Source organism: Cylas formicarius, unplaced genomic scaffold (assembly GCF_029955315.1).
Source record: "Cylas formicarius isolate icCylForm1 unplaced genomic scaffold, icCylForm1.1 PGA_scaffold_9__14_contigs__length_23061073, whole genome shotgun sequence".
Lineage (NCBI taxonomy): Eukaryota > Metazoa > Arthropoda > Insecta > Coleoptera > Brentidae > Cylas > Cylas formicarius.
Genome location: NW_026844365.1, coordinates 775,038 through 786,679, shown reverse-complemented (window position 1 = coordinate 786,679; position 11,642 = coordinate 775,038). Strand labels below are relative to the sequence as shown.

Sequence of the window (11,642 nt, the reverse complement as noted above, 5' to 3'; positions counted from 1 at the left end):
ATAAAACGCTGGTGTTTCGTTTTTAATCGCTTTTACTTAAACAGACGGTAGGTATAAACATATTGAAAATTACTGGCTACATTTGGGATATCGAAAGGCAAGCCGGGAGGGCCCGGAGCCGCGTCAGAATATTTTCATACAAAAAAAAAGCGGGAACAAATGCAAAAATAAAACTTTCAAATTCTCGTAAATGCCACGCGATTAGTCCAAAACGCTCCGATAAATGATCTTTATTAATTAAAAAAATAGAAGGAAAACAACGAACAAACAACATCGAAAAAATTGTAACGCCCCCGGAAGGCGGCGCGCGTGTGCGTCGGGACGCGGTATCAAAAACAAAGAGGTAGTTGCACCGAGCCGTCCCTAAAAGTCGGTACTTTCGGGTTCGGGTCGTTTCGCGACGACGGGCGGCGGCGGAGGCGGTTCCGTCGGCTTGCTCAAGCTCCGTGGCGACGAGGGGGTGTGGCCGGCCGTCGGGCTGCCCGCCGCCGTGCCTTTACCGAGATCGATCAGGTTCCCGTCGGACCTGGTGCGCGTGTGACTAGCTCTACGATTCCCGTTGAACTTTTCGCTCAGCTCGTTCAGCTTCTCGTTCGACTTGGAGGCGGCTAGGGGGTCGGTCGCCGTCCTCGACACTTTCGCCTTCTCCGACGCAACGTCCGACGCCGTCTCTTGCGGCCCGTTTTCCGTCTCTTTGTTCGAATTTACGTCGCCGGTACGGTTCTCCACGCCTTTCCTATCGGCCGCCTGGTGGTGACCCAAGAACTTTTCTTTCTCGGCCATCTGCGTGTCATGGCCGAGCATAAACTTCTCGTTCCTGTTCTGTACGTTCACTATGCTCGGCTGCTGCCTGTTGGCCACGCTGTACACCGAGCACTGGGTCCGGTGCGGCATCGGGTCCATGTCCATCGACGCCCTGCCGACCCGTCGCACGTCACTACGGCCCGCGGTACGTTCGAACTACTTACCGTTTCGGCGCCAACGAGGCCGGCCTGGCCGGTATCTCTGGCTTCGCGGTCCGGTCCAACATCTCGACGCGTCGTAGCTGCACGTCGCTGTACTCCGCCGCGTTCTGCGACCGCGTCATCGCCGTCGCGGCGGCGGCGGCTGCCGCGTCCCCGCTACTCCTCAGCGACGAAGTCCGGCTGAAGTTCTTGTCGGGATCTAACAGCGATTGCCGCGGCGCCGCCACCGGCTTGGGACTAGAATTGAGGACGGGCGGCTCCGGCGGCGGCGGCTGCGCCACGTGATGCGTGACCGTCGTCTTGAAGTGGCGCTCCGCGGGCGTCGCCCTCGCGTCGCTGACTAGATCGAGGTCCGAAGCACGGTGCAGGTCGTCTTTCGACAGGCTCCGCTTTTTCGACAAGCTCAGGTCGTTCTCCTCGGTGTTCGTGCCGATCGTCGTCTTCACCTGCAGGGACGATACGTTTGCGCTACTCGACGTTTTGGTAGTTCAAATAAACCGTCGCCGAAACGATGAGATAAAATTTGCGTATCGACGTACATTTGAACTACTCTCGTATTTTGGTAGTCCAAATGAACATTTGCACAAAACCGTCCGAATAAACGTTTTGTACATTTCAACTACCACAATGTTTTGGTAGTGCAAGACGCGTGGTTTTTTTAAGCTGCCCTATAAAACAACGCAATAAGTAACCGCTTGAGAGCCAGATGTATTCTTAAAACCGCATTTATTGACCTTCGCTCTGTCAAAATATCGATTAGTAGAAGGTCGACATTTATAGCAAACATAGTTTTGGGGAGCAGTAACATTTTAAGAAGTATCTTTCCGGCATTTCTCGGTTAACCGTGCAAGTGTTGCGTAACGTGAAATTGCGAAGACTTAAAGGTAAGTCATCTTACTTCATCTTAGTCATCTAGTTCCAAACATCCGTAAAATAGCGTAATTGTAATGGGCAATGCAAGTTATCAGAGTAGACAGTCGACTAAAACCCCTTCCTCGCGTGATATAAAAGCAACAATGCAAAACTACATGTATAATAACGACATTTATTTTCACGGAGATTATACCCAAAAGCAATTAATTGAGGTTGTACAAAGCTTAAACCTACAAAAGGAATACGTCGGTAATTAAGTAATATTAAGTTTGTTTTCTCATTTTTAATAATCTTTCGGTACTCAGGTTATTTTTTTTAGTTTTAGGTGCGAACCGTGACACCTCGCTGACCAAAATAATTGATGATTATTCAATTAAAAAAATAGATAAATTAATATATTATACATTTTCAAATTAAAATTTCATTGTTACGGTTACCCTTACAATAGTTCAAACAAAACCGTCGCCGAAACGTCCTTCGAAGTACATTTAAACTACTCGCTCATTTTAGTAGTTCAAACGAACTTACGTGTCGCGGCGTGTGCGTATTCGATCTACCGGCGTTTGACGGTTCAGATTAACTCACCTTGGCCGGTTCGCGGGCCTTGGGCGGCCGGTTCAAGGTCGCGCTGCCCGACGGGTACGACGCCGGCGACGCCCTCTCGTCCGGGTGGTCCGGGTTGTTGGGGCGGTGGTGGACGGCGGGCGGCACGGGTGCGGCCGGTTTGCGCTTACGCTGGTTCGGCCTCGGGCTGTCGAGCAGGCTCTCCATGCTCGTGTCGAGGGCGGCCGCGGAGGCGGCGCCGGCGTCCGCCCTCGCCCTGTACTCCTCCTCCGGCCTGAAGGTCACGTACTTGGCGACGTTCTCGGGGAACAGAACCGCGACCTCCTTGATGAAGAGCTCGACGAGCATGTTTATGGTGACGCAGTGGCCCATGTTGACGTCCATCTCCTCGTGCTTGTTCCACAATAGGTTCGGGGCCATCACGATCGCGATATTCGACGACGTCATCTTGTTCTGCGGATGGCGGGCGAGCTCGGCCAAGAACTGAACGAGGTACGCGAGATTGTCGCGATTCTCTTCTGGCAGACGGTCGAGGAGGACGCGGACGACGTCCAATCGCTGATGTTCCGGACACTGCATCGATTGCATCCAGTCGTCGTGCAGTCGATAGGTGAGCAACGGCTCGGGCAACTCGCGCAGGTACAGCTTGAGCGTGCTCGCCAGTACGTGCACGTCCTTGTACTCGGGTATCAGAGCGGTGAAACAGCCCGAGTCGAGAGCGGCCCTCAGCCGTTTCACCTTCGACATGCCGCCCGCTATCCGGAACAAGCCCTCCTCCGTCATGCCGTCCTCCGTTTCCAACGAAGTCACGCACACCTCGAGCGGGTACGCGATTTTCTTGCCGGTCACGCGGAGGTGTTCGCGGAGCGGCACGCCGAACACCCGCTTTATGTGGCTGTCGCCTTTAACCGAATAAAACGACGTAAATACGGCGGTAGTTCGAATGCACCGCCACAATCCCCGCGCAAAATAGCGACTAAAAATGCCCAAAAACAGTATTTTTTGAAAATAGTAAATAAATGGTTTTCGAGAAAATGAGTTTTTTCTGAAACCATGCAGCGTGCCGTAATAATCAATGACGTCATGGCGTCTTGACAGCCCCCTAAATAGCGATTTTAATATGGTTTGATCCAATTAGCCATATTTTTTACGATGTTTGATTTGCGGCTACTAATTTACTCTCTCAAAAAACAATTTTCTAGGTCTTTTAGATATAACCTATAATATGTGCCGAATATGAAGTCTATTGCTTCAAATTTTTCAAAAAATGAGAACGGAGAACCGACAGACAAAGAAATTTTTTTTTTCGACGGTGATCATTTCTGTACCAACGATTCCATAGGACCTACCGTTACCGAAAAACTACAATTTAGTTTGAACGTTTGCGTAAATCAAAAAGACAGTCACGGTTCCGGCAACCTCGAATCTAGTAGTAGTTTAGAGGCCCAGCTGCAGAACACTGAATACATTTGAACTACCAGAGGTAAATTTAGTAGATCAAATGCACCGTATTAAAACAAACGAAATAAACACGAAAAAACCCAAAAAGACCGTCACCATTCCGGCAACCTCATATCCGGTTGTTTAACGGAACCGGTGCAAAAAACTGAATGCATTTGAACTACAGAAAAAATTAATATACCAGTATTTATAATGTACGTAAAACCACCCCGTCAATATGTCGGGCTCCAAAAAGGCAAAGCGAAAATAGTTCAAACGTTCAAGAACGCTTTTCTACCTTTCGCCGTTACAGTAGATCGAATACACCATATTGGAACAAACTACTAGTAAAAAGGCGTCGCTTCAAAAACTACCAGCATCGAAAATACCGGACATAAATTATAATAATATCAATAGATTGCCTTTATTGTTGTATATAAATATACAGTAGAGAAGGGGCGAAGTATAGCAATTAAATTAATAAATTAAATATAGTATAACAGATAAATGTAATAGTAATATGGGACAATAGAAAATTCTTAAAAGTAGAAATAAAAAGGATAACATTGAAAATCGAATTATTTGAGAAGTTGTTTTGAATTTTTTTGGAATCTATATTCATTAATACTATCAAGGCATGGGTAATAGAGGACCAAACCATAGTTCATAATCGAAAGGACAAATGGATGAGCTAAAAGTTTCCGTAAACTGAAATTAAGGGCAGTTCTATGCCTGTGTAGGTCAAGTGCACGTAAAATCCACGGAAAAATGTTAGGCGCCAAAGAGACAAAGCGAAAATAGCGACGAAAAACGCAGTAGATCAAATGCACCGCATTGGAACAAGCGGAATATAAATGAAAAACCCCAATTTAGTTTGAACCTATGCGTAAATCAAAAAGATATACACAATAAACTAAATGCATTTGGACTACCAGCGGATCAATTTAATATACCAGTGTTTATAATGCACATAAAACCACCCCGAAAATGTCGGACGCAAGAAGCTAAACGTTCGAGAATAGTTTTCTACCTTTCGCCGTTACAGTAGACTGTAACTACGTGCAATAAAACTACCGACAATAAGTTTAAGTAAAACGGTAGTTCAAGTGCGCGTAAAAGCCCCGAAAAATGTCGGAAGCCAAGAAGACAAAACGAAAAAAGAGCGTTATTCGTTACAGTAGATCAAATGCACCGTACTGGGACAAACGAAATATAAACGAAAAAATCCGAGCTAGTTCCGACTACTAGTAGTTCTTAGTCTTCGCTTCAAAAATTACGTACACCGGAACTATCGGTCTTAAATTTAATTGCAATGGTAGTTCAAGTGCATGTAAAACCCCCGAAAAATGTCGGGAACGACGAAAAACGTTCAAGAACAGGTTTCTAAGTTTCGCTGTTGCAGTAGATCAAATGCACTGTGTTAGGACAAGCGAAATACAAACGACAAATTCCGAATAAGTCTGGGCGTTTCAATAAGTAGTTCAGTAGTTCAAACGCGCCGTCCGAAAAACTGCGTGCGTTGAAACTATAGACCTAAAATTATCCGTTCGAGTAGGTAAAAAAAAATCAGCAAGTGTTGGACCAAATCTGTAGATCAAATAGCCCGGTAACGATGAATTCGACCTACTCACCGATTTGTCTTTCCAGTTCTGGTATTATTGTCTCGAGGTTCTTTAAGGCACTCTCGTGGTAACCCCGCTGCAACTTGAGCAACTGCAATATGTAAGAGGAAAACTCATTTTCGCGCGAAAGTAAATTAAACATCTCGGTGGCGAGGGTGTCCCGGCTCTGTTCCACCTTGGTGTCCGCCTCTTCCATGTCTTCCTTCAGCGTTTCCTTTTTCGTCGCCTAAAACCACCCCAATAATAACTACCCGGGTAGGTGAAGTAAAAAACAGAAGAAGAGAGAGAGAGCATAACCTACGTGACCCAACAGAAGTAAAAGAAGAAGAAGAACCTACGTGATATCGGTTACTGGCCGAATCCTTGTCCAAGCAATACTTGCGCAGGTTGTGCTTGTGCTTGAGGATGCTGGGAAACTCGAGCTCGAGCACCTTCTGCAATGGGGAGTATACCATCTCTTCCACTTTCATCTCGTGCTCGGCGTAATCTTTGGCGAGGTCGTGCTCAACCCGACCCGCCTCCCGGAGCACGTGCTGGAACAGGACGCACTCCCGTTCGGCGCTCTCCTCCATAAACGCCGCTCCCAACTGGTATTCCAGACATTTTTTCTACAACAGAACGGCGATTATTATGCGACCCAGGGCAGAACTACCACTAACCAGTCGCTTTTCTTTGTCGTTCGTCGGGCCGTTGGGGCACAGCTTTTTATTGATCGACGTTATTGCCGAGCGCAACACGTCGACTTTCTGGTCCGCGATCTGCAGCTCTTCATGGTTCAGTACCTCACTTTTCTCGGCCCTTAAAACGGCATAAAAAGTCAAATTATGATATTTTTAATAAATTTACTACTTATCCTATTAGACAAATGCCTTTGAGTTGGTTCCTACAAGATTTTATTAATAAAAAAAGCCCCCCCTATATTCGAATCTGGCGGCGTAATCATTCAATTAAGCAAAAAAGGTGTTTGTTATTCGTTAACCACTAATCTGACTTATCTTATCAGCCAGAGCGCTACACAAAGGGTCGGGTCCGGGATTTATTTCCATTAATGGCCCGCGGAGGCCGACTTACTTGAGGAAAGTTTGGTCCGCCAACTGTTTAACCCTAAAAAATTGCTTCTTCATGTTAACAGCGGCTCATTTCACTCGTCACGCGACGAAAATACCGACTGATTCAATGGGCGGGCTCATGTTTCTTCCAAATCACCTCCTAATCGCCGCGATATCGACCCCGCGCCAGTTTAACGCCGCACATCAACAAATAATTACCATCGAGCAGGAAAAAAAAAAATCACTTTCTTTTATCGCAGATGCGGTCGTCGTCGACTTCGGCTATCTTCGCGGAGGTCGGGGGCCGGGGCGTCAATTCAATCTATAAAACGTCCTCCGCGTGCCGGTTTCGTCGTCGGCTTTTTACGGATGCGCGTTTTTTTTTTACGGTCGCCGTTTTTCCGTTTCAAAAAAAATCCATGCCACTACGTCCGAAAATACACCTGACGACCACGACTGACGTTTGTCGGCTTCTGACGGATGACGTCACGGTGCTCTTCTTCCTTTTCGAGCCACGGGGCCGCTAGCCAAAAACCTAGCCTTCCACGATAGAAAAAGCGGTTGCTTCGCGTTATCTAACGTGTTATAATATATGGGGCTCGATTTCATTAATTTTATCGCTCGGTGTCGCTTGCAATTAGAATTGGAAACCGGTTAGCGACGCCTTGAACCTGAGATTTATTTTATCAGCACGATTGGAATGCGCCCTGTTGCCGCGCTTCCCGTAAAGCGATAGCGATAGGGTAACGGGGTATGGTCTATTATCTACCACCGCGGCAACGTCGTCTGACATAACCGTAATCGGGAAGCGAGACGACGACAACAATAATAACAACAAAATCGACAGAGAAAGTTGCGTTTATGGCACTCGTTCGCGGGTCGCGGCCGAAACCGGACGCGATTTTTCGAAAATTCAAAGCCGCGCCCCCACCCGCACGTTTTACCACACCGTATCGATAAATAAAAGCCGATAACCGCGAGGGACGCGAACCAGTTTGAATCGTCGGCGCCGGAAAGTGAACGTATCTTGACAAGTCCGCGTTCGTTCCCTTCAATATGGCACTGGACAGGGGTTTGTTGAACGTCGTCTTGCTAGGGCTCGCTTTCATGCTTGTCTTCACCGCGTTCCAGACGTGGGGCAACATACAGGTACGTGACGTCCTCGCCCCTTAATACCTAACATCCGAAATCACAGCCAGAAATACCTCGCAATTATCCATATACTTGATTACCACAGACCACCGACGTGACGTTTCGCGTCCAACGGCCGTGACGTCAGCCCGTTGCCCCCGTCCTTCGCGATGAGAGGAAATGAATAAAAATTTACAAAAACGCGCGCGTTTAATGATCGAATATTACTATAATTATTTATTTTGCCGAGTGTTCCCCACACAACGTTTGACCCAAATTCAAGCCATTATCAACGATTGCGTTATTATTCTTTTTGTGTACTGATCTCGTTGAAAATCGACTATCGGCGGCTATTTCTAACGCGCGGCACCCGCGGGCGTAACAGTTGGGCGCGATGTTTTGTGACAAAAGATTCGGCAACGTCGCCCTCTTGGGGACCGGCTCGATGCTCGTGTTTACCGCCTTCCAGACGTGGGGCAACGTCCAGGTACGTAGTTTCCGTAAAAGCGGCCGGTTTTGAAGGGAAGACGATAAAATTCAAGAACGCGTACTTGGGCGCGCGTGAAACGAGACCTGTATTTTAATTTGCCGCTTGTTCCGTGCATATTCGGAGCGGTCAGCCTCCGCGAAGGCGTGCAGGAAGTGCAATCGACGAGGTTGGCCCGTCGGCGGTATTTTTTTTCCAATCGAATCCGTTTTATTGACCCTCTTGGTCGTAAAACAATCCGATTTTATGTTTTTACGCTGGCAGTAAGGTGATTGTGATTGCGATATCGACCAGATAAGAATGTGGTTCAATAGCAATCATTAGAATAAACCGATACGGCTTTTATATCAGGCGGTGACGTCACCCGTCTCCCTCGCCCTGTTGCCCGTTTTCGACGGGGCCGCAGACTACCGACTTTCCAGTTTTAATGAACGCCCGTAAAGATTTCTACGCGTATTCAAATTGCCGTTTTAATTTACACAACTTTCTACTTAAATCGCATGCCTAAAATTATCATTAGTCGATGTACGGTACGTCCCGATTTCAGAAAACGATGCTCGAGAGTATAAAAAAAGACGAGCCGTCTTTCGACGGCGAGGCCTACTACAGCCTCGCGATCATCTACGCGTTCCTGGCCGTTTTTAACTGGACCTCGCCGTCCGTTATCAGCATGATCGGTCCCAAATTCGCAATGCTCTGCGGCGCTGTGACCTATTTGTGAGTTTAAACGGGACTTACGCGATCCGTGGTCCGTGACTTAGGTCTTTCCGCAGATTGTTCATCATGTCGTTCGCGATCCCGCACACCTGGCTGCTCTACCTTGCCAGCGTGGTGATCGGGATCGGGGCGGCCATGATTTGGACCGGCCAAGGAAATTATCTGGCATTGAATTCGACCGAGGCAACGATCTCGCGGAACTCTGGTTTATTTTGGGCCATGCTGCAACTCAGGTATCTGCTGATCACAGACCACGTAGACGCGATAAATGACGTCATCGCTCTAACGCGTTTGCAGCATGTTCGTGGGTAACATTTTCGTGTACTTCGCGTTCCGCGGCAAGGACCACATCGATGGGACGACGAGGCAAGTCGTCATTTGGACGCTGTCCGCCATTGCGTTGAGCGGCATCGTCGTCATGGTGTTTTTCCCAAAACCGCCACCGAAGAACGTCGCTGACGAGGTGGTCGAAGAGAGGGTCGCGGGGCCCCTCGAAGCGCTTAACCGAGCTCTCAAATTGTTCGTAACGAGGGACATGCTGCTGCTCAACGTCACCTTCTTTTACACAGGTAACGTCCCGCAGGTGACGTCATTTTACGTCCCGTTGTACGGCACGTCGTGAATTTTGTGCTCCGTATCGTTGGGATCGATAATTTTGAGCAATTTCCGATTCACAAAGGAAAGGCTGAGATTAATCTATACAGCCAATAAATTGATTACTTGTAAGCCGATAAGGGATTAGTTTCAAGTGTTTTTGTCTTAATAGCAAAAACAATGCGATGAGCTTAATTTTAAAGTTCAAAATATAAAACCAGCACTACCTACCACTGGGCAGCAACATTTCTATCTTATTAACGTCCACAAATTGGTTAAATATGTCAATAATAATAAAGGAAGTAAAGGAATTAATCTCGCTTTACCACAGAAATTGAAATGTCTCACCAGCGCCACCTATTGTAGGATAGCAACATGTTGGCGGTGCCGTTTATTCAGTGTTTTCGGTTTCGTCAGTTGCAGTTAAATCCATCGTAATTATGCTTAATGACGTAATTAATTCAAGCACTTATGTATAAACGAATTAATAAAGAAATTAATATGTTCGATTGGCGCCATCTATCGCAAAATTTTGGCGGTAACGAGTTTCAATGCTTTTGTTTTCTCCAGTCGCTCACAGATGGCGCTCGTCGAGTGGAATCCATTTTCGCTGATATTAATGCCCCGTTCTGTTATACGCTCAACAAACTGATCGAGTACAATTCGGGGTGTATTTTTTAAAAATTCGTTTGAAATTAAGACCGAAATAATTTTAAAAACCTTTGTGGGATCAGCGTCCACCGGGTCGATATTGCTGGTCTGTGTTCATGAGCGGGACGGTGTACCATAGATGGCGCTCGTAATATAAAATGGGGCTTTATTGATAGCTATGTAATGAGGGATTACAAATATCGCACTTCCCCGATTTGCAGGGTTAGAACTCGGCTTCTGGAGCGGAGTGTATGGTTCCTGCATCAGTTTCACCGAGGACCTGCCTAACCGCAAAGAATTGGTCGGCATCTCGGGCATTTTCATCGGTCTCGGAGAAGTGCTCGGTGCGTTAAAAGGTTGCGACGCGCCACCCCGTTAACTCCATCGTTTCGCGTTCCAGGTGGGGCCGCTTTCGGCATCCTGGGCGCGAAAACCAGGAAATGGGGTCGCGATCCGATCGTTATCGGCGGATTTATCCTCCACTTGGCCAGTTTCTTCGTCATCTTCCTCAACATCCCGAACGACGCCCCCTTCACCGACACCTCCTCCAAGGCATTCATCACGAGCAACGCGATACTCGCCATCATGTGCTCGTTCCTGCTCGGTCTGGGCGACGCGTGTTACAACACCCAGATCTACTCGATCCTAGGGGGCGTTTACGCGGACAACAGCGCATCGGCGTTCGCCATCTTTAAATTCACGCAGGTAGGACGCGATCTCTCATGTTTTGTAGGTTATGTGCGATTCGCGCGGGTTTCAGTCGGTTGCGGCCGCCGCGAGCTTCTTCTATGCTTCGGAGCTCGTCCTCTACGGCCAGATCGGGATCCTGGTGATTTTCGCGGTGCTCGGCACGGCGAGCTTCGTCTGGGTTGAGTGGCGCGCTAAACGTGAGGTGGTGGACGCCGCGTCGACGCCGTCGGTGTCGGAATGCTCGAGCCACGACAACCAGGGGTACGACAAGTCGTGAAACCGCCCCAGCATTAAGTATTACTAAAGGGGCGGCGGTTTTTGCGACCCCAGGTGCGTTAGGGCCCACCCCCGTAAAGGTGGGGCGCTTCGTCGAACAGTGACGTGTACATGTGTTATATTTTATAGTTTTGTTACGAAGGTTGATATTTATTTTGCTACAAAAATCGAAATAAATGCGTTTCGACAGACTAGAAGTTTTGTTTTTTTTTTTAGTCACGACTCCTTTGCTACTATAAACAGGCCGCGTTCTCAGGCGACACACGTCACGGGAAACGACCACTTTAACAAATTTTTACAAGCAAATAAAACTAACCCAAAAAAATGCCATGAACTAGACCATTTTAGCTTTGTTACATTCGCAAATATTGGCAATACTGCTGTCCGCTGGAAGTTTGCGTTCCTGGCTTTCCTTTGGCGATTTGAAAATTTCACGGTATTTATGAAAATGTCCTTCGTTCAACCATGTGCGATTATATTTCTAACACATCCATGTTCTTTATCTCTTTCTGCGTGAGTGAATCGTGTTACCATGTTTCTATGCCTAAAACGTCTTCTTCCTCGCGAGGTTACTGACGAAAGC

At 47.4% G+C, this 11,642-nt stretch overlaps 2 protein-coding genes across 3 annotated transcripts; one reads left to right on the top strand and one right to left on the bottom strand.

The window, feature by feature from the left end:
* Window positions 1-21: 21 nt before the first annotated feature.
* LOC132707313 (SH3 domain-binding protein 1-like) lies at window positions 22-7,005 on the bottom strand. Its single transcript, XM_060679113.1, has 7 exons — window positions 6,536-7,005; window positions 6,124-6,262; window positions 5,803-6,072; window positions 5,474-5,690; window positions 2,424-3,304; window positions 969-1,411; window positions 22-916 (listed from the first exon to the last, which is right to left on the bottom strand). Exons 1-7 carry the CDS (start codon window positions 6,586-6,588, stop codon window positions 364-366), a joined length of 2,556 nt encoding a protein of 851 aa, XP_060535096.1. The 5' UTR covers window positions 6,589-7,005; the 3' UTR covers window positions 22-363.
* A 369-nt stretch (window positions 7,006-7,374) lies between these two features.
* LOC132707315 (UNC93-like protein MFSD11) lies at window positions 7,375-11,300 on the top strand. 2 transcript variants are annotated; one of them, XM_060679114.1, is made up of 7 exons: window positions 7,375-7,662; window positions 8,679-8,848; window positions 8,905-9,081; window positions 9,146-9,417; window positions 10,315-10,437; window positions 10,494-10,798; window positions 10,854-11,293. In XM_060679114.1, the coding sequence occupies exons 1-7, from the start codon at window positions 7,570-7,572 to the stop codon at window positions 11,058-11,060; spliced, it is 1,347 nt and encodes a 448-aa protein (XP_060535097.1). In that variant the 5' UTR covers window positions 7,375-7,569; the 3' UTR covers window positions 11,061-11,293. The 2 variants fall into 2 exon arrangements, with proteins under 2 accessions (XP_060535097.1, XP_060535098.1); XM_060679115.1 differs by lacking the exon at window positions 7,375-7,662 and adding an exon at window positions 7,689-8,131 and having other exon boundaries at window positions 10,854-11,300.
* Window positions 11,301-11,642: the final 342 nt, after the last annotated feature.